Source organism: Euleptes europaea, chromosome 19 (assembly GCF_029931775.1).
Source record: "Euleptes europaea isolate rEulEur1 chromosome 19, rEulEur1.hap1, whole genome shotgun sequence".
NCBI lineage: Eukaryota > Metazoa > Chordata > Lepidosauria > Squamata > Sphaerodactylidae > Euleptes > Euleptes europaea.
Window position 1 is genome coordinate 33,045,303 of NC_079330.1, and position 22,360 is coordinate 33,067,662.

The following is a 22,360-nucleotide window of genomic DNA, read 5'->3' on the forward strand; positions in this document are numbered from 1 at the left end:
TGCCCACCCTACAAATTGGCCATTTTCTCCAGGTGAACTGATCTCGGTCTCCTGGAGATAATCTCAGGAGATCTCCAGCCACCGCCTGGAGGTTGAAGGAAAATAACAAGCACTGATGGCTACTGGAAACATCAATAAGACTTTTTATAATTCAGTCATAAAAATCAAACCTTATACAGTGAAACAGAAGCAAAAAAAGTCCCGTGGTGAAAATAAATTCCGCCGGGTGAGGTCTCCCGGTTGCCAAGTTTCAGGTGAAGGCTGGAGATCCGTTCACTGGGGCGGCACTAGCAGCATGCCAAGCCGCAGATGAAACAGGTACCGCAGGCAAAAGTAGTTGCAGATCGATGTTGGCTGTATGTAGCCGAAGAATTTTGAGCCAAAACTTGATTTTAAAGTATATTGTAACAAAAATTAGGGCTAAATTGCCCTTTACTTTGAGGAGAATTTCCTTAGAATATTTTAAGCCCGAAATAGGATTCCGGTATTTTCCTATTTCGCTGATGCTTTGTCCATCGGGCTTAAGGTGGCTTGAGCAAGTATATTTGACTCAAATATACTTGCTTAAAATATTCTAAGGCATATTCTAAGGCTTCTGTTTCACTGTATAAGGTTTGGTTTTTATGACTGAATTATAAAAAGTCTTATCGATGTTTCCAGTAGCCATCAGTGCTTGTTATTTTCCTTCAACTCTGTTATTATAGCACGAGGGACGATTTTTGAATTGTATAACCACCTGGACGTTGGCAACCCTACCACAACCCTATGAGGTAGGTTTAGCCAAGAGGAAGTTGCCCACTGGGCTTCATGGCTGAGTGGGGATTTGAACCCAGGCTTGCTTAGTCTCACCAGTTACACCCCCACCATGTCTCTCCTTGATCACCTGTGGTGAGTAATGCTCACCTGGTGACCAGGTAGGGATACTGTACAGGAGTTGGTTTGTTGCTTTTAAGGCAGAATGTGGATCTCTCAAGATGTGGGCTAGTATCTTTCATGGACTTGTCTGTGAGATTGCCTTCATCAATACAATTCCTTGTGTGTGCTGATTTGGGTCAAGATGAGAAGGCTGCCTGCTCCTGTTCCTCTGGGATGTGTTGCCCATAGCTGGCTGCACTTTAAAGAAGCTGTTTCGGACTTGGCCACTGATAAAGGTTGCAAAGCTGGGACTCCCTTGGTTGGTGCAATCTTCCTGGGAATTTCTCCTGGACAAGCCTGCGGGCACCATAGTGCCCATCAACACTTTTCATGATGCCCGCCAAGTGTTTTCAAAAAGTGGGTGGGGCCATGCAGGGCTCTTGCCCGACAGGTTGGACGCTGGAAAACTGATTGGCTGTGCAGATAAAAATAAGATGGGTTCAGCTACAGCTGCCACCACAATGTCGGTTTTATTCTCTCTCGCTCCTCTTTCCCAGTGTATTTTTAAAAAATACACCGCTAGTGTGGTGGTGTGGTTTGGCGCGATGGAGTCTGATGTGGAGAACCGGGTGTGATTCCCCCACTCCTCCACATGAAGCCTGCTGGGTGACCTTGAGCCATTCACAGTTCTCTCCGAACTCTGTCAGCCCCACCTACCTCACAGGGTGTCTGTTGAGGGGAGGGGAAGGGAAGGGGATTGTAAGCCGGTTTGGTTTTTCCTTAAGTGGAAGAGAAAGTCGGCATACAAAAATCAACTCTACTTCTTCTTCTCCATCTGCTTCTGCTTCTCCTCCTCCCCCCTCCCTGCACGTGGGCTTCCTAGGTTTGTTGGTTCTGCCTCCTGTGGCAGCCATTTTGTGGTTGCACCTGCCACCCTGTGTCAGATTTCCAAAGGTGCCCACAGGCTCAAAATGGTTGGGGAAGAAGAGTTGGTTTTTATATGCTGACTTTCTCTACCACTTAAGGAAGAATCAAATCAGCTTACAATCACCTTCCCTTTCCTTCTCCCCAGCAGACACCCTGTGAGGTTGGTGGGGCTTAGAGAGCTGTGTGACTAGCCCAAGGTCACCCAGCTGGCTTCATGTGGAGGAGCGGGGAAACAAATCCAATTCAGCAGATTAGCCTCCGCTGCTCATGTAAAGGAGTGGGGAATCAAACCTGTTTCTCCAGATTAGAGTCCACTGCTCTTAACCACTGCTCTTAACCACTACACCACAGTGGCATAGCAGGAACTGGTTGCGGATAGCCCTTGCCCATGGTTATTAGCACATCAAGGTGAAGACTCCCCCCTTATATTACTGATTTTCTGTGAGTGGAAAGTTTTGAGCATGAAGTAGCGTTTAAATGTATGACCCGGCCTCCCCATGCGCAGCATGAAATGGTACAATCTGGGAAGGGCTGTACAGTGTGACTTTCCTGAACGTATAGCTTGAAAGTGGGCTTTGACAAGTCTTCAGGAGAGTGCCCCAAATGAGGGGCAGCCCCCATGAATACGTCCCTGTGCTTGTTCCCTGTGCCGACTATAACAAGGCTTAGCATTTATATGGCGCTTTCAGTGTTAAATGTGCATCACGTAGGTAATTTTACCAAAATCCTTAGGGCAGCCCTATAAAGTAGGCCGGTATTACTGTGAAGAAGAAGAGTTGGTTTTTATATGACGACTTTCTCGACCACTGAAGGAAGAATCAAACCGGCTTACAATCACCTTCCCCTCCCCACAACAGACACGCAGTCAGGTAGGTGGGGCTGAGAGGGTGACTGGCCCAAGGTCACCCAGCTGGCTTCATGTGTAGGAGTGGGGAAACAAATCAAGGTCACCAGATTAGCCTCTGCCACTCATGTGGAGGAGCGGGGAATCAAACCCGGTTCTCCAGATCAGACTCCACCGCTCCAAACTCCACTGCTCCAAACTGCCCTTATTTCTGCTGGGGAGTCTGAGGGAGACTGTCTTGCCTCTGAGTGAGTTTGTGGCATCACAGCACAGTCTCTTAGCCTTTCCTCAACACCAGCTCCCACACCACCAGGGTTACCAACCTCCAGGTGGGGCCTGGAGTCTTCCTGGAATTACTGCTGATTTCCAGACTACAGAAAATGGCAACTCTGGAGGGTGGGCTGTATGGCATCACATCCCCGCTGAGCAGCCTCCGCTAAGTTCACCCTTCCTAGGCTCCGTCCCCAAATCTCCAGGTATTTCCCAGCCTGGACTTGGGAACCCTGCATATCACAGAGACGGAAAGATGTAGACCGATTGTGGTGATGCTATCCCCTGAACTACTTCTGGCTGAGATTCAAAATAAGACCGAGCGATTTAGTATTCAATATCAAGAACCTTCCAGCCACCCAGAAAAACGAGCCATGGGTAGCATTTCTTATTTCTGCACTTGTTCAAGACGAGGTAGGATCTGTTATCCTTTTGAGGCCCGATCCCTGTCCAGCTTTTCCATGGTGTCTGGATCTGTCCCCTTTCAGCTGCGACTGGAGGCAGGGCAGGGAAGCAGCCAATCAGAGGAGCCTCGCCAGGGAATTTTTTTGTGGGGCAGAACTTTTTCCACTCATATTAGATTTTGATTCCTTGGAGCTGCTTTGGAAGCAATTTTGAGGGTTGCAATTTTTTTGAAAATTGGGATGAAAACTCCATAATAATCCTTGCCGCATCTTTCTGGTTTTCTAGGCAATGGCTGGCTATCCAGAAATTGCGGAGCAAAATCCGGAAGAAGGTGGACCGAAAGGCCAGCAAGGGAAGGAAAATCCGGTGAGCATCACAGACTTTGCTCTGTTGTCAAACGTTGACTTTTCATTGCTGTCCTCTTCACAGGGCCCTCTTTTCTTACTCTGTTTCAGATGCATACCACTGTCGTTCCTAAACTTTGTGGTAAACCAAGGCATGCTTTTTCCATAATTAAAACTGGAGGCATTTTCAAACACACGCACAAAACCTTCCCTAGTATTTACATTGTAAACTGTGTGCATGTTAAAGTTAACACTGCTATGTTTCTGTATAAGGTGGTCTGTGTGCCTCTTGTTTGGAAGGAGGCTAGCTTGTGCAGTGACTGAAGCAGAGATGCAACAGGCAGGCTCCTCAGAGAGGCACTGGGAGCAGTTGAATGACCTTGGTTGCATCTGATGCGGGGAAATAATCCACTCCCAGCACAGGCTGACTAGGCGGAGGCGAGGCCAGAGAAGCTACTCATTTGTAGATGCAACAGGCAGCCCACTTGAGGGAGGGAAAATAGTTCTTCTATATGTCTGCATATGGAGTTACTGAACAGTCACAACCAGTGCATAAGTATGACAGTTACACATTCACAGTGAAAGCAAGACCAGATGAACAAATCTTACAGGGGTGCAGTGCGCAGCCTCCTGCTTAGGTGAATGCTTTGGCGCACTGTTTTAGAATTGATGGCCTTCCATTTTCCAAAGCCCAAATTTTAGCTCCCCCACAGTTAAGTTGGAGAGGTACTGGGGGGGAGGGGCTTAAAGTAGGAGAGACACAACACCCTCCCGTCCCACCCACCCCTACAGAATACGTGGTTTTTATGTATCTTCTCTGTCAACAATGCTGAGTCCTTGACCTTAGGCAGCTCATGAGAGGGAGGGCACCTTGGCCATCTTCTGGGCACGGTCACTGGGGGTGTGGGGGGGAGGTAGTTATGAATTTCCTGCACTGTGCAGGGGGTTGGACTAGATGACCTTGGTGGTCCTTTCCAACTCTATGATTCTGTGATTCTCCCTGTTCTATGTCTGAATAACTTGAAGGGATGTTTTGTTGGTATGGTAAAGCTGGGAAACCTGCCATGTTGGGGGTGAGCTGGGAGGGAGGGAGGCTGCAGTGAGCCACGTTTCACCATCTTGTTTGTAAGCGAAATGATAAATCTTGAGCAGAGATGGCACTCGATGGAAAGTCAGCAGAGTCGGGCTGGGTCAGGCCTGGCATAGCAATTTTTAAGATAGATGTCATAAGATAATTTATGAAAAGAGGGGAGAGCTGCTTTGTTGGGCCTAAAAGCCTGCAATTATTGACTATCAATATTCCTGCTTGTCAGCATCGCGCACCGCCGGGATGTATTCATGACTCAGTTGGAGCATCCTGACAAGCACCGTGCCACCCCCGAGCGGGGCTTGTAAACTAAAAGGGGTTTGGAATGAGTAGCCTGGAGTAGCCTGGGTAGCCTGGAGATTTTTTTCCTGGCCAGTTACCCAAAATAGTGAAAAGGAAAAATGGACCCCTGAGGCAAGTTGCGAGGTTTTATGGCTCCCGGGGGCTGTCCCAGAAGCATTCTGTGAGGCGTGTCTGGTGCTCGGGTTTCATGGAGGGCGAAGGGGAGGGCGTAATCACAATAACACAGAATAAAATCCTGCCCTAAAAGGCAAAAAAGTAATATATTTTTGTCGTTTTATTTTATATATCACATAGAGTGCAAAGCAGTTAGCAAATAAATAATCCAAAAGGATGGCAGTCTTTAATTTAATTACCTCATTTATATTACTTATATATTGTTATTACTTCATTTATATCCAGAGAGCCAGTGTGGTGTAGCGATTAAGAGTGGTGGTTTGGAGCGGTGGAGTGTGATCTGGTGAACCGGGTTGGTTTCCCCACTCCTTCACATGAAACCAGCTAGGTGACCTTGGGCTAATCACAGTTTTCTTAGAGCTCTCTCAGCCCCACCTACCTCACAGGGTGTCTGTTATGGGGAGGGGAAGGGAAGGTGATTGTAAACCGGTTTGAGTCTTCCTTAAGTGGTAGATAAAGTTGGCATATAAAAACCAACTCCTCTCCTTCTCCTCCTCTAAAGAGGACCCAAAGCAGCTTACATCATTCTCCTCTCCTCCATATTATCCTCACAGCAACCCTGTGAGGTGGGACAGGCAGAGAGTCTGTTACTGTCCCAAAGTCACTCTCAAACCTGGACCTTCCAAACCCTAGTCCAGCACTAACCATTGTACTATGCTGGCTTTTGAAAGGGCTGGAAGCACATTTTTAGGGAAGAGCTTCCAAGCATTTTGACACCAGCTGTTGCCCATTCCCTGGCCTACCGTAGAGAAAGGATCCTAACTTCAAGCAGCCTTTGCAACCGGTTTTCTTATTTCAAATTTCCAAAAGTGCCACTGCCTTTGCAGTGTTCCTTTCTATATCTCTGGTGTTCAGCATTAAAGCACAGATAGCTTCCAGGCGGCCTAAAAGCCAGTGTGGGGGTGGAGTATCGGTCTGGTGCTGTAGAGACCCATCTTCAGCCCCCCACTCAGTTGAGAAACTCACTGACTAACCTGTAGCAAGTCACACACTCTCTCTGACAGCCTAGCCTACCTCACAGGGTTATTCTGAGGATAAAATGGAGGAGGAACATGAATCCTGACTTGCTTGGAGGAAGCATTGGGGGAAGGATGCAATTGATGCTGTCGGTCTAAAAGTCTGGCTGCATGATACACTCGTAATGTCAAAAGTAGCCAGGTGTAAGACTGGTTGTGAAAAAAGAGATTTTAAAGGCTTCCTTGGGGATGGCGTGGAAAGCTGGGGAGGAGGGGAAGGACTTTCCCACGTGAACACATGAAGCTGCCTTCTACTGAATCAGACCCTTGGTCCATCAAAGTCAGTATTGTCTACTCAGACTGGCAGCGGCTCTCCAGGGTCTCAGGCAGGGGTCTTTCCCATCACCTACTTGCCTAGGCCCTTCAACTGGAGATGCCCGGGATTGAACCTGGGACCTTCTGCATGCCAAGCAGATGCCCTACCACTGAGCCACAGCCCCTCCCATTCTGCTATGCCAGACCTCGGAAACACGTGGCCATCTGCCTCCGAAGCGCAGCGTGGAATCCAAATGACTACCCTGCTCGCAAATGGTTCAGCACTTAAGTAACTCCAAGTTGTCCGTTTTGCCTGCGCACCTCTAAAAACAGGTCCTGTTAAAAAATATTGGCAATTCTTTTTTACTTGCCTATTACCTTGGTGTGTGGCCATCAGTTCTCCTGTTGCATCCCAAGGATACGGAGCTAAGGATTGAACATAATGTGATCTGGCTGTTTAGCAACTTGGGAGGCTCTCTGTGAAAGTGTGAGAATTTTCCTTCCTCTCCCTCTTGATAGTTTTTTAATCCATTGTCTGTTTCCCCTCCCCCATCTCTGCCTTATGTCAGGTATCACGTCCACAGCAAGCTGGTGAGCTTCATGGCGCCCATTGACCACTGCACAATGAATGACGATGCCAGGTTAGTAAGCGCTTAATTATGCTTCTCGGAGGGTTTTGTGACAGCTGGCTATTGACCTGTTCTTCAGCCTGTCACCGGCTCAGGTTCTTTGTATCTGCTGGCCGTTTGTTACCGGCAGTACACGCCCCGCCACGTCAGTTTACTTCTGGAATTGTACACTGCATTAGGCTGCAGTTTGTTCCCCCCCCCCTCCACCTGCTCTGTTTGTTGGCCCTCCAGGGCAACTGAGTGAAACAGGGTGCTGGACTAGGAGGTCCACCGGCCTGATCCAGCAGGGATCTTCTTACACCCTTGGCGTATGTTGCTCAAGTGCTTCAGGTGTTACCTTGCTTTGTACGTGGTTTTTTTTTAAGTGTCCATCCATTCAGAGCACTTCCCCCCATCCCCAATGCAGCCAAGAGTCTAAATGTACCTTGAAGACTAGTAAATTAATTATGGCATAAATTGATAAGTAGTATATTATCTCTTTGGATCACAATGTGTCAAATTTGCGAGCGCCCCCCTCCCCCATTCTTCTTGTTGTAACCAGACTAACAGTGCCAGCTGGTATGGCGTAGTGGTTAGAGTGTCGGATGAGGACCTGGGAGATTCAGGTTTGAATTGCCTCTCTGTCATGGAAGCATGCTGGGTGACCTCAATCGTACATTCTCAGACTAACCCACCTCATAGGGTTGTTGTGAGGATAAAAGGAGGATGATTTAGACTACTTTGGGTCCCTATTGGGGAGAAAGGCAGAGTATTAGTGAAATAAAATAAAACCCTAAGCAAAGTTACACCCCCTGCTTAGTGTGGCCCTGTAACACAGTTTCCTCCCTGGGATTTCTTACTTCACTGCTGGATTGGATCACTCAGCTCTGCATCCGGGACTAATTTGCCCTCTTTCCGGGTATGGTGGTGGAATGCAACAAGTTCCTTCAGTGCACCTCCACCATAGCGTGGGGCTCATAATGCGCATGTGGACTAGTGAGTAACGCAACATCTAATTTGAAACTCCAGCTTGAAGATTGTATGGGGGTTTTTTTTGCTTTCTTTTGTTGTTGGAAATAAAAGAATGCTAACGCAAAACCCGCGTACGCACTAAGGTGGGAAAGTAATGCTAACACCGCTTCCTGTAGCTGCAGCAGAAGGTAATTTCATTGTTTGCAAGTGTGAATTACTAGATTGAAAATGCAAATGCACATTTCACAGCAGTGTGATCAGGCACAGAGCTCTTTTTTGCTCAGTCATTTGGGAGGCTTGACCCCCCACAACAAATAAATTCCCATGTGACAGGAGAGCCGTGTGTTTATAGTGTGAAAAAAATTGGGGAAAAACAGCAGTGCGCTTAAAGCCTATAAAAGAAATTAATTGTCTACGAAGGGGAGGGGGAGAGAGACAGGAACACATGAAGCTGCCTTCTACTGAATCAGACCCTTGGTCCATCAAAGCCAGTATTGTCTACTCAGACTGGCAACGGCTCTCCAGGGTCTCAAGCGGAGGTCTTTCCCATCACCTACTTGCCTGGTTCCTTTAACTGGAGATGTGGGGATTGAACCTGGGACCTTCTGCATGCCAAGCAGAGGCTCTGCCACTGAACCATAGTCCCTTCCCTCAGGAAGGTGGAGGGGCTAGATTCATGTAGGTCTATGATTGGCTAGTAGCCATGGTGACTAAAGGCAAACTCCACCTTCAGAGGCAGTTAACCTGTGAATACCAGTGCCAGGAGGCAGCATCAGGGGAAAGCCTTGGCCTCTATGCCCTGTTGTTGGGTAGCCTCCGCTGGGCCCCTGAATGGCCTTTGCCACCTCAGCCTGTGCATAACCTTGATTATGTTGTTGAATTACATTTTTAAAACCTGATCTTGTCGGAGAAGGTGTGTTGAGAAAGGTGGGCTGTAGGAACATTTTAAACAAATAAATGATAAATACGGTATCAGGGCCACTGTCCAAAATCAAATAACAGCAGTTAAGTTGACTCTCTGCCCTTCAAAATCAAGTCACTGGCGTATCCAGAGAGGGGCCGTGGCTCAGTGGTAGAGCATCTGCTTGGCATGCAGAAGGTCCCAGGTTCAATCCCCGGCATCTCCAGTTAAGGGACTAGGCAAGGAGGTGATATGAAAGACCCCTGCCTGAGACCCTGGAGATCCATTGCCAGTCTAAGTAGACTATACTGACTTTGCTGGACCAAGGGTATCATTCAGTAGAAGGCAGCTTCATGTGTTCATGTGAGCAGTTGCCTGCATATCCTGACAAGAGAGAGGTTCACTGGGTTAGTAGAAAGGCAGACCAGGGACTTCAGATCTCTCCTGTTTTGGATGGGATTATACTCCCCTTGAAAAGCCAGGTTTACAGCTTGGGAGTGCTGCTTGACACAGCGGTCACCTTCGAAAACCAGGTGGCTGCGGTGGTCAGGAGTGCTTTTGCCCAGCTTCAGCTGGTATGTCAGCTCTGTTCATTCCTGGGTCAATCAGATCTAGCCACAGTGATCCATGCCTTGGTTACATGTAGACTGGACGATTGCAATCCAGTCTACTTGGGGCTACCCTTGAAGAGTGTTCAGAAGCGGCAGCTAGAGCAGAACGCTGCAGCTAGACTGCTGGTCAGGACCAGCTGCCATGAGCACGTGACCCCAATACTGCAGCAGTTACACTGGCTATCGATCTGCTCTTGAGCCCAATTTAACGTGTTGGTTTTTAAAGCCCCACATGGCTTGGGACCGGGTTATTTGAAGGGCCGGCTTCTCCCATATGTTCCTGCCCAGGAATTAAGATCACAGGGAGAGGCCCTTCTGACTGTCCTGACAAAGAAACTTGTTTGGTGGGTTTACAAGAGGGGGCCTTTTCAGTGGCAGCCCCACAATTATGGAACAACCTCCCTAGGGAGGTGTGCCTGGCCCCCTCACTTTCAATCTTTAGGTGCCTGCAGGCTCAAAAAGGTTGGGGATTAGACAGTAATGTGCCGTAGAGTTTCTTGGTACAAAGAAACTTAATATGAAGAGGGCTCGTTGTATCCTGGTGTGAATCAAAACGATCCAAAGCCTTTCATTTATTTTTATTTTATTCTAAATTTACTTCATTTAAATGCTGCCTTTCTCCCCAGTGGGGACCCAAAGTGACTTATATCGTTCTTTTCTCCTTCATTTTATCCTCACAACAACCCTGTGAGGTAGGTTAGGCGGGGGAGTGTATGACTAGCTCACGGTCACTCAGCAAGCTTCCATGGCAGAGTGGGGATTTGAACTAGGGTCTTCTAACACCCTAACCACTATACCACTCCAGCTGTCTCTAAGAATTCCTGTAGCAAAGTAGTGGGGACCATCATAGACTGCTCTGTCTCTCTTATGCCCTAAACATGCATAGTTTACATTTTAAGTTTGCTTGTTTCCAATAGGCCTTGCATCATCCAAGTCAGCATGTCTAAAACCATTATAAAGCATTAGTAATACTGCTTAGGCACTGTAGACATTAACCACCAGATTCTTTCCGGGAATAATATCTTCACATAAAGTAGCGGTAGTTTAACACACACACACACACACTGTTTTGGGCAAGAACTCTTTCATGGAAGGTGGAATATCAAGCGCTCCATGTCTGTGTTTCTGCAGCATTTAGGCATACTCATGGTCTGGACATAACTAGTCATAAACTGCCAGTATGAATTAATTTTGAAGACCTCCTTTTTAGTCCAGCGTACTTAATTTCTTCATTTGTTGCATAAGGACCAAGAGCATGCAACCCATAATATGTGATGAACCTAACCTTGTAATGGCGCCTTTGTGCTATTCATGCAAAGTTGGACAACTTTCAGGGCCTTCTGTAAAAGAGTTTCCTAAAGAGCTCTCGAGAGGATGGAGCCCGAGCCGGCCTCCAGCAGGTGAACTGGGGCAGGGTGAAATTGCACGACACTGATCTAATCGCTTGGAACAAGAGCGGCATTTTTAAATGGGTGCTCCCTCTTAACTGCATCGTTAAGGGTTCTCGTTATTCTTTTTATTAGAGGCTCCTGTTGCTTATCAGATTGCGGGACAAACATAACTCATGGCACTGATTTTGATCTCCAGTTAAAGAGGATTACAGCTTTGCATTAACTTGGATTGACACGGTTTATAATTCGCCTGTTGATACAGATACTGTTGGACGTGCGCACGTGCCCATATGGCCCCAAGCACTGTGGTGGTGAAAAGATGGCCATGCATAGATGTTTTCAAAAGTACAAAGCCCCCAAATGGGAGGAGAAGGGTTATGGCTGTTTTCTCTCCACCTTGGTAAAACAAGTTAGATCTTTGAGGGGGGCAGAGATCAGGCTGGCAGACTCAACAGTGGAGGGCACTTGCCAAGTCAGATATTTTTTTTAAATGGTTTGGTTAGCTTTTTATTCTTCCTTTCCTCTGAAGAAATTCATGGTGTTAGTATGCTGCCCCTTCCAAGTTTATCCACACTGAGAGCCAGCGTGGTATACTGGTTTGGAGCAATGAACTCTAATCTGGAGAACCAGGTTTGATTCCCCACTCCTTTGCATGAGCACCGGACTCTAATCTGGTGAACCGGGTTGGTTTCCCCACTCCTCCACACGAAGCCTCATTCAGCTGTGGAAGCTTTTTGGGTGATTTTGGGCCAGTCATGCACTCTCAACCCAATCTACCTCACAGGATTGTTGTTAGGATAAAATGGAGGGGGGGAGAATGATGTAAACTCCTGTGCATCTCTATGAGGGAAGAATGGAGGGGTATAAATGTCATAAAATAAAAGTAAAAAAGGAGAACTTTTGCCTTCACAACACCCTTGTTGGGTTAGTCTTGGCCTACTTGGACTGGTGTTGCTCTGTCACGTTTTGCATATTGCATTGTGTTGCTGTATTGACTTCAGGCGGGCATGAAAATCAGTATGAAAATCACAATCCAGGAATCTGAGGCTTGTTTTCTTTAATGGAACATTTAAAGATGGTACCTCGGAGATATAGACTGATGTGCCATTTTCTACTTACCTTCCCAGTCTGACAGACAGGACATGTGTCTCAATTCCAGGAAATTGAACTAGTGAACCCTGATAGGCCATTTTATTTGTGTTTTATGAGAAAGACAGATGAATGGAGGAATTAAACCGAGGCTCAAAAAGAGTATCCATAACCGCTTTACTTAATCAAATCAAGTTAACCTGCGATGATAATACAATCTTTGATCTGTTGACTGTATCTGAACTGGAACAGTTGGCAAAATTTTGAGAAGGGGGCCAGCATCCTGAATTGGGCGCTTCCCATCCTGATTATGTAATCCAGTTGTTTCTGTAGCATCTTCTGTGGAATCTTGCATTGTTCCTCAGAATCCTATTGCAGATTCCTTGTCGATAGGATCAGTAATGGAAAGGGGAAGGGGTATGGTTCTTGCTTCCACTAACATGAGATTTTGACCCAGATGGGACCCTCAAAATGTCCTGTTTTTATTGGTCCCTGCTGAAAGAATCAGGCAAGAGGCTGGTGATTAATCAGCAGAGTCTTTCCCCAACCCCTCTCGCCTCCAGCCTTCTCAGTTCTGGTTTTATCCACTTTCTTTTTAACCCCACAGACTTTAGTTATTTGGTAATCTTGGAGCCCCCCTTCAGGCAACTTGGGATTTGAATGTATTCCCTTACCCTGTATCCCTGCCATTTCTACTCTCTGGCTGATCCCTTTTTATCTGCTCCTCCCAAACCTCTTTTTATTAGGGAGAAAAATTGCCCAAGTATGAATCAGCAACTATTTTAGGTTGGGACACAATCCATCAGCAGAAGCCACGTGCTGTTATCTGTTCTGACTCAGCGATCCTGGGCCCTTGCTCATCTTGCTGATGCTGTCACCTTGCTGATGCTGTTACCAACACCTGATCTCCTCCAGCTGTAACCTCCCTAGGCTGTGGCTCAGAGGCAGAAGACTTGCTTGGCATGCAGAACGTCCCTAGATCAGTCCCTGGCATCTCCAAGTGAAGGATCTCACGTAGCTGGGGAAAACATTTCTCTGCCTTAGAGGCAGGCGGTGAAAGCCAGCTGCTGATCACGGTGGACTGGCAGTTGTCTTCAGTATGAGGTTGGCTTTTTAAATTTATTTACAAAATGTGTATCTTGAACACATGAAGCTACCTTATACTGAATCAGACCCTTGGTCCATCAAAGTCAGTATTATCTACTCAGACCGGCAGTGGCTCTCCACGGTCTCAGGCAGAGAGGTCTTTCACATCACCTATTTGCCTAGTCCCTTTAACTGGGGATGCCAGGGATTGAACCTAGGACCTTCTGCATGCCAAGCAGATGCTGTACCACTGAGCCACGGCCTTTCTGCCCTTACGAGGACCACCAAGGCAGCCGGCAATTTGAAACATGGTTTTAAAATGTGATTTAAAAATTATTAAAATTCATCCCCATGACATACATGCTCTGTTGATTGAGCACCTTCTTTGTATTTAGAATAATTTAATCTAACTGTTTTAATGTTTTAATTAAGGGATGATAGATTTTAATTGTTTTATTGTAATGAACTGTTGTAACCCACCCTGAGCTCGGCTTCGGTTGGGGATTGAGGATGGGCTATAAATCAAATAAATAAAATAAACACCTCATTAAAACAATTAAAAACAGTTAAAATGCATACAAAAATAAAAACAGCAAATAAAACACTGGTTGGGAAGGAGGGATCATTGAGGAAATTCCAGACAAAACAAAAAACATTTTCACCTGCTCGCAGAGGACCACAACAGAAGGGGACAGGCAAATTTAAGAAAGATGTAGACAAGCTGGAATGTGTCCAGAGGAGGGCAACAAAGATGGTGAGGGGTCTGGAGACCAAGTCCTATGCGGAAAGGTTGAAGGAGCTGGGTATGTTTAGCCTGAAGAGGAGAAGACTGAGAGGGGATAGGATAACCATCTTCAAGTACTTGAAGGGCTGTCCTATAGAGGAGGGTGCCGAGTTGTTTCTGTTGCCCCAGAAGGTTGGAACAGAACCAACGGGTTGAAATTAAATCAAAAGAGTTTTTGTCTAGACATCAGGAAGAATTTTCTAACAGATCAGTTCCTCGGTGGATGTCAGGTCATAACAGAACTTGACTTGGTTTGACTTTCCCACCATGGCCTCGCACCTGACTTTTGTTGAGACTCTCTTCTTCCTGAGAACCTCCTGCTTATCTCCCCATTGCCTGGCAGCAGCCTGTCCCCTGTCCCAGAAAGTTGCTTTTAGATCTTAGCCATGCACATCGTTAACCATTGCCTGCTTTGTTCGCTTAAGATGCTGTCAGCTCTGTAGTCTGTAACCCACTAAGACTTCCAATAAAGTTTTTTACTTCAGACCGTTCCTGTCTGCGTGAATGCTTAGGAAGAGCTAGGGGTGGACGCCTGTCTCTGCATTCGAGGCCATGGTGGGAAAACCAAACCAAGTCAAGTTCTGTTATGACCTGTTGGTGGAACAGGGAGGTGGTAAGCTCTCCTTCCTTGGAGGTTTTTAAGAAGAGGTTCATCTTCAGTCTTCAGTGCAGCCCCACATGTGGGACTGCGCCTGCGCGCAGGCCTGCCGCCAGTAACTTTTATTAGCCTTAGACCTTTAATTAGGGATGCCCCTCCCCATCACGGGGACGACTTCACGCCAAACCACCGCGTGCTCCTGGGCGGGGCATCCCCTCCCTCCTCAGTTCCTTTGCCGCCGAGAATGGAGCTTTTTGCCTGACCTCAGAGTTTTCTTCTTCAGACCTCCTTTCGCTTTCATGAGTTTTCGATCAAGGCTGTCGCTTAGGTCCGCCTAGCCAGCCCTCCACTAATTCTGCCGACGCGAGACTCACCCCAGAGAGTCAAATATCGTTCTTTGCCTCGGTCCCCTCGGCCCTGTGCTGAGGGCCGTGATGGCCCCCAAAATGCCCTTCAAACTCTATCCTAAGTGTGCCACGAAAATATCTCACACAGACCAGCACGATCTCTGCTTGCTCTGTTTGGGCGAAGGGCATAATGTTTCTACCTGCAAAATATGCCAACAATTTCCCACACGGGCTCGTAATGCCCGCGCCAACCGCTTAAATGCGGAGCTCTGGAAAAAGGCCCTGATGGCTCCTTCACCGTCAGCCAGTTCCCAAGCGTCACAAGGCGCCCGATCCGTCTGCTTGGCTCCATCGCCGACCCCCGGATCCAGCTCGGATCTGAGACTGTCAAATCCGTCCCCTCAATCGGATCCGACGCACATCTCAAAAAAGCATAAACACAAGACCAAACACAAGGACAAGCACAGCGGTTCTAATCGCCCAAGCTCCAAGCCTGCCACCCCGCGCTTGTGTCATCGGATCCGACGATCCTTCAGACGGCGCTGATATCGTTACCGAGAACCCCGTCTTTTCATTCGGGATCCCCACTTCAGTGCTTTTCAGATGTTGAACTGGATCCTTTGGAGGACCCGCTCCTACTGTCGGATCCGAACCCCTCGGATCCGACCCCCCCCCCCGATCCAACCCCTTCGGATCCGAGGAGACCTCCACAGCCCATTCCAGCTCCTGCTGCTCAACCTACTATCTCCCCAGAGCTGTTTCAGGAGTGGATTGCGTTCTGCAGCTACAGGCAGCTCAACCTACAAGGCAGGCCACTTACCTCCAACACCCCGCAACTGCCATCTCCCTTCACTCCTCTGACTCAACGGAGTCCCAGAGTTGACTCGGATCCAGATGACCTGGAAACAGGAGCCTCCATAGACAGTTCAGAAGGGAGATCCGAACCTTCACCAGACGAACTAGTAGGTGACACAGAAGCAGTCTCACTTTCTGCAGATCTGAAGCTGAGGACGGAGCAGATGATACGGATGGCGGAGGCCCTAGATATCAATATCTCCACCTCAGATAACAAGCCTAAGGATAAGATCCTCAGCCGCCTTTACCCTGATTCTCCAGGAATTGCTGCTTTTCCTATCCTAGAAGGCCTCACTGAGATTGCAAAATCCGTGTGGAAGAAACCAGCTTCTGCTCCACCGTCAACCAAGAAGGTAGAGAATCTTTACCGTGTAAAACCAGACTCAGCTGAGTTCCTGATGGTGCATCCTCCTCCTTCCTCTATAGTCACGGGGGAGATGCAAAACAGACAAAGACAAGGTCAACACTCTACCCCCTCAGATAAGGAGAGCAGATGACTAGACCAGCTGGGAAGAAGGGCATACACCTCATCTGCCCTAAACGTCCGCATCACCAGTTACCAGACAATAATGGGGGGTTATCAATTCTTCCTATGGGAAAAAGCCCCCCCCCCTCATCTAGACCTCCTTCCTGAAGAGTCCAGATCAGCTCTGAAACTCATCCAGGCAGAGGCAACTCGTTTATCCAAACAGCACATCAGTGCCGGCAAGCATGCCGCAGAGACAGCCGCAAGATCAATGGCTTCAGCTATTACTTTAAGACGCCACTCATGGCTGCGCACCACTGCCCTACCCATGGACACAAGGTCTCAGATTGAGGACCTTTCCTTTGAGGGCAACACTTTGTTTGTGTCAGGAACTACTGAGTTCCTGACAACTATCAAAAAGGACTGACAGACGGCAAGATCCCTGGGCATCACTCCTACATTCCAGTCTCAACGAGATAGATACCAGCCCCGACAGCAGAGCTTCGGACCTACCTTCCAGAGGAGCCAACGGTACCAGAGGTTTCAACCGTATCCTACCCAGAGCAAGTTCCATCACCAGCCTAGTCACCAGGGCCAACGCAAGCAAGGGTTTAAACAAAGACCCACTGCTAGTCCTCATCAGAAGGAGCAAAGACAACCCAACCAAAGGTTCTGACTACCTGAACCGGCCAATCAGGAGGACTTTCCCTTTCTGAATAGATTGGCCAAATTTACCGAGGCTTGGCGTTCTGTTTGTTCGGACTCTTGGGTCCTCAAGGTTATTTCAGAGGGCTATCGCATAGAGTTCAAAGTTCAACCTTCCTGTTCTCCCACCAGTTCTGCACGAGACAACCGGATTTTGCTTTCCGGATTTTGCTCCCCAGTTGCAAGAGCTCTTACTGAAGGGCGCTGTTCAGAGAGTTTCCCCAACTTGTTTTGGCTTCTTCTCTAGAATATTTATGGTGAAGAAAAAGGATGGAGGTTCCAGACCCATTATTGTCCTCAGAATCCTCAATAAATGTTTACGGATCTCGAAGTTCCGCATGGTCTCACTGACTTCTGTTATGGAGCTTATCACCCCCAGTACGTGGTTCGCAGTTTTAGATCTCAAAGATGCGTACTTTCACGTGTCTATACATCCTGATCACAGAAAGTACCTCATGTTTCGTTACTGGACTAAGATCTTTCAGTACACGATGCTCCCCTTCGGGCTCGCCACGGCCCCTAGGGTTTTCACTAAATGTATGGCCACAGTTATGTCTTACTTTAGGAGCAAGGGATGCAGTATTTTCCCATACCTTGATGACTGGCTACCCATAGCCGACAGCCCTGCAACCCTGTCATCTCACCTTGAATTAGTCCTGTCCACATGCGACAGACTTGGCCTGTTGGTTAATCTAAAGAAGTCCAAACTGACCCCTTCCCTACAGGCCCAGTTCATAGGAGCAGTACTAGACTCCAGCAAGGGAAAGGCCTTATTGCCCCAAGACAGGATTGCAGCGATCAAACGCTTGGTGCAACATTTTAGCAGGTGTAGACACCAGCCAGTTCTCTCGATCCAGAGACTTCTAGGCCTTATGGCATCCACTACGGCGGTCACCCCATTCGCCAGACTAAAGATGAGGGAACTCCAAAATTGGTTCCTCAGGTCGTTTGATGTATCCCGACACTCTCAATTGCATAGACTTTCAATCCCTAGGAGGATTGTACGAACCCTACAGTGGTGGCTCTCCGAGTCTAACCTCCTTAGGGGCATGCCCTTTGGCTACTGGAGTCCTGAGTTCACCCTTACCACAGACGCTTCCTTGGATGATTGGGGTGGTCATTGTGGCGATAGGTCCATACAAGGAAGGTGGGATGCCTCGGAGTCATTCTTGCATATTAACCTGTTAGAACTGCGAGCCATACGTTATGTGCTTACCTCCTTCACAGATATTCTTCGAGGCTCCCGGACCTTGCTTCAGTCAGACAACACCTCCACGGTGTATTACATCAACAAACAGGGAGGCACCGGCTCCATTCCTCTATGCTTAGAGGCACAGAAAGTCTAGCATGTGGCCCTCCTAAATGATATCCACCTGAAGGCCATTCATATAGCAGGGATACACAACACCTGGGCAGACTCCCTCAGCAGGAAGTTCCTCACGAATCACGAATGGGAACTTCAGGGGCAGTTTCTACACCCAATATTTCAGGCGTGGGGCACCCCCAGGTCGATCTGTTCACTTCCAGGGAAAACAGGAAGGCAAAGAGATTTTGTTCACTAGCGGGAAACGACCCGATGTCCTTAGGGGACGCCTTTCAGATCACCTGGTCAGGCACCCTTTTCTATGCCTTCCCTCCCTTCTCACTCTTACAAAGAGTTCTGGGAAAGATCAGAGCGGACAAAACTTTGTGTATTTGATTGCACCTCTTTGGCCCCGCCAAATATGGTTCACAGAGCTGATTCAGTTGGCAGGGGGGAATTACAAGCACCTTCCCAGACACCCAGGCCTCCTAAGGTGGGCGACCTCTTTCACCACGATGTGAACAGATTACATCTAGCAGCCTGGAGGATAATACCCCAACAGAGACTGGCCTCTCCTCCCCTGTGAAGGAGGTCATCCTCCAAGCCAGGAAACCTTCCACTCGATATTCTTATGACAGAAAGTGGGAAAGATTTTCCGACTGGGCCAAATTCAGAGGTTTTTCTCCCTTCCTTTGCCCACTTCCCCATGTTTTGGACTACTTATTGGATCTCACTAAGACAGGCCTCTCAGTGTCCTCTGTGAGAGTACATTTGGCGGCTATTTCAGCCTTTCATGATAAAATAGAGGGTTACACTATGTTTTCCCATCCCCTTTTCAAACGTTTCTTAAAGGGACTCAACAATTTATTTCCTCCCTTACCCAAGTTAATCCCTCAGTGGTCACTCTCCTTGGTGTTAGCCAAGCTCATGCTACCTCCATTCGAACCCTTGGCCCATATACCGCTGTCCATGCTTTCAGCCAAAGTGGCCTTCCTCATTGCAGTTACGTCGACTAGGAGGGTGGAAGAGCTCGCTGCCCTCAGGGTCGACAATCCCTTCCTTAAGTTGTATAATGAGAAGATCGTGTTACACCCCAGTCTCAAATTCAAACCCAAAGTAGTCTCCAGTTTGCACCTGACACAAGACCTGGTACTCCCTGTCTTTTTCCCAAAACCGACTTCTCCAGCAGAGAAGACCCTTCACACCCTGGACCTTAAAAGGGCTATTCTGTACTACATTGATAGAACGAAACATTTTAGAAAGTCAAAATCTCTTAATTTGCTATCAAGGCCCCAAAAAGGGAAAGCCAGCATCCCCACAATCTATTGCAAGGTGGGTGGTTTCAGCTGTGAAGCTAGCTTATAAGGCAGCAAACAGGACATGCCCCCTGGTTGTCCGAGCCCACTCCACCAGGGCACGGGGCTCTTCCACTGCTCTCCACAGAAGAGTTCCCATTGGTGACATCTGCAGAGCTGCAACATGGGCAAGTGAGGACACGTTTGTCAGACACTACACATTGGACCTTCAAGCAAGGAAAGTGGGAAGAGCAGTCCTCCAGTAGAAGTGGGAAGAGCAGTCCTCCAGACGTTGTAAGAACAAAAGAGAAAAGAAATCAGGGAATGAGACTCAAAGGTTACAGATGTATGAAGGTCTCGATTATCAGAGCCATGCTCTGGATTTCTGGTAAACCAGTAGTCTCATACTTGAGCCCAATCAGGAGTGTATCCAGTTATGTCCTGTGGCATGCTCCCGCATGATACGTCAGGGCTACAAGCCCTAGATTATACAGGTCGGCGGCGGGCGAGGAACTGAGGAGGGAGGGGATGCCCCACCCAGGAGCATGTGGCGGTTCGGCGCGAAGTCATCCCACGTGATGGGGAGGGGCATCCCCAATTAAAGGTCTAAGGCTAATAAAAGTTACCGGCGGCAGGCCTGCGCACAGGCGCAGTCCCACATGTGTGTCTGCACCGAAGACTTCAATGAACAGCAGTTACAGGTAAGTGCAACTCTGTTTTAGAGGGCCACCTGTCAGCAATGCTAATTATATGACTTTAAGCAGATGATGAGAGGGAGGGCATCTTGACCATCTTTGGGGCATGGAGTAGGGGTCACTGGGGGTGTGTGGGGGAGGTTGTTGTGAGTTTCCTGCATTGTGCAGGGGGTTGGACTAGATGACCCTGGTGGTCCCTTCCAACTCTTTGATTCTGTGAATCTCCCTGGGAAGAGAGTTCCATAGCTTTGGTGCCATGGCCGAGAAGGCCCTCTCCTGGGTTTCCACCTGCCTAATCTCAAAAGGTGGGGACACCCAAAGCAGAGCCTCCAAAGATGACTGTAGTGGCATCTGTCCATATATGTTCATCCAGGAAATGATGCTAACAGCTTGGGGCAGTCCCTGACAGTAAACTTGTCCTGAGACCAAGGACCAGAGCAGGCTGTAAATATCAGCAGACCCCTTGCAATAATTTTGCTAGAACTCTTTCGTAATGAAAATTTCCTGTTCTCTCATGCCCCCTCTTTTTTAAAAAAAGAAGATAAAATAAATAAAGCTAACCTGTTAAGAGCGGCAGGATGATTTGTCGTTTTCTCCTGGCAAGACAATTTGTCATCTCTTGCATAGAATCTGTTACAAAACAGTCAAGCTGTGAAAGAGGAAATCATCCCGGGCACACGGGATATTAAAGTACACAAAAGAAGATTTCCCCCCCTCCCCTTGACTTCTTATGCACGTGTGTGTTTTTGCAGTGATTAATCTCCCCAAATATCAGGTGTGGGTGGAGAAAGGGAGGGGGAAAATGAATGATGGCAGAAGTCATTTCTACAGAGGAAATGTACAGTTTATGTCACTCATGGCGAGGAGAAAGGGAAACGCAAGGAGAGGTGCTGTGAGCCTGCTGGAACTCAGCCCGAGTAATCCCAGATTCTGCTCTGGGGGAAAGTTGTACTCTGTGGCCTTTTGCAATATGCATGTCACCATATCTCTTGGTGCGGGGTGGTGGTGGTGGTGGTCAAGGTGGAGCAAGGAATGGAAATCTGTTTCTACAAATGAGCCTCCTGCTTTTCTGTCCTGTGGGATCCTGGAGGTGGATCTGTGTAATCTACACAGCCGCCACTCTGGCTTCTAAACATCACATGAACACATGAAGCTGCCTTCTACTGAATCAGACCCTTGGTTCATCAAAGTCAGTGTTGTCTACTCAGACCGGCAGCGGTTCTCCAGGGTCTCAGGCAGAGGTCTTTCACATCACCTACTTGCCTAGACCTTCTAACTGGGGATGCCGGGGAGTGAACCTGGGACCTTCTGCATGCCAAGCAGAGGCTCTACCATTGAGCCACAGCCCCTCCCCAGCATCCATTGCCAACATACTTCCGATCCTATCTCCACTGCAAAATGGGCTGTGATTTTGCTTTAAAGAAAGATTATCAGGATTGTGAATTCTGCACTCAGCACTGTATGCCGTTGCTTTCCCCTTGCTGGCAGACAGCTGTAGAAGCTTGCATAGTCTTGGTGAAGAGATCTGTTTTTCACGCAGGATCCTGTCTGCTGCCCCTCCCCAGGAGCTTGAAAGGGGGGTTATTGGTTCAGTTTCCTGGTGTTTTTTTTACTGATGTCTTGTTGCTTTGTGGGAAGAGTCTTTGGCCCGCTTCCATAACAAAGAAGTTGTTAGGAAATGCTTCCACATGGTGTGTAGGATGGAGTGTGTAGAGACACGTGCTGTGTGGATCTCCCCCTTCCCCTGTAGTCCCCGATTCCAAGATTACGCTTCTTATTTGTGGCCTTTTCCTATGCCAGTGGAGAAGCAGGCAAAGGGCTCTTCAAACCAGTCATCCTTGTAAGAAAATCAACAGAGGCCCTGTCGCAATTAACCCTTTTATTCATTTCAGGCAAACAGAGTTGAGAGTCTGCAATGCGTAATTGAAGAACTCTGATAGGGTTTCTTTTGATATTCATACCTGGTTTGAGGAATAGTGGAGCCCTTTGCCTTTTGTCTCACAGTGAGTGGCTAAATTTGCACAAGGGTTTTGCCAAATCTCTCTTGCTGTTCACATTGAAGGCAGAAGGGTGGAGGGAGCCCTTTTTCGTGCCTCTTCCGGTGAGGGGCTAAACTTCATAATAAAGGGAGTAAGTGAAGGAGCCCTTTGCCGGTGTCTTCAACAGGATGGCCG

At 47.9% G+C, this 22,360-nt stretch overlaps 1 protein-coding gene across 1 annotated transcript in view; it reads left to right on the plus strand.

The window, feature by feature from the left end:
* Window positions 1-22,360, plus strand: part of AATF (apoptosis antagonizing transcription factor) — a 111,088-nt gene that overhangs the window by 71,383 nt on the left and 17,345 nt on the right. The window contains exons 10-11 of the mRNA XM_056865037.1: window positions 3,587-3,667; window positions 7,050-7,121. Of these exons, the coding sequence (XP_056721015.1) occupies window positions 3,587-3,667; window positions 7,050-7,121 (153 nt within the window). The remainder of the gene's footprint in view (window positions 1-3,586; window positions 3,668-7,049; window positions 7,122-22,360) is intronic.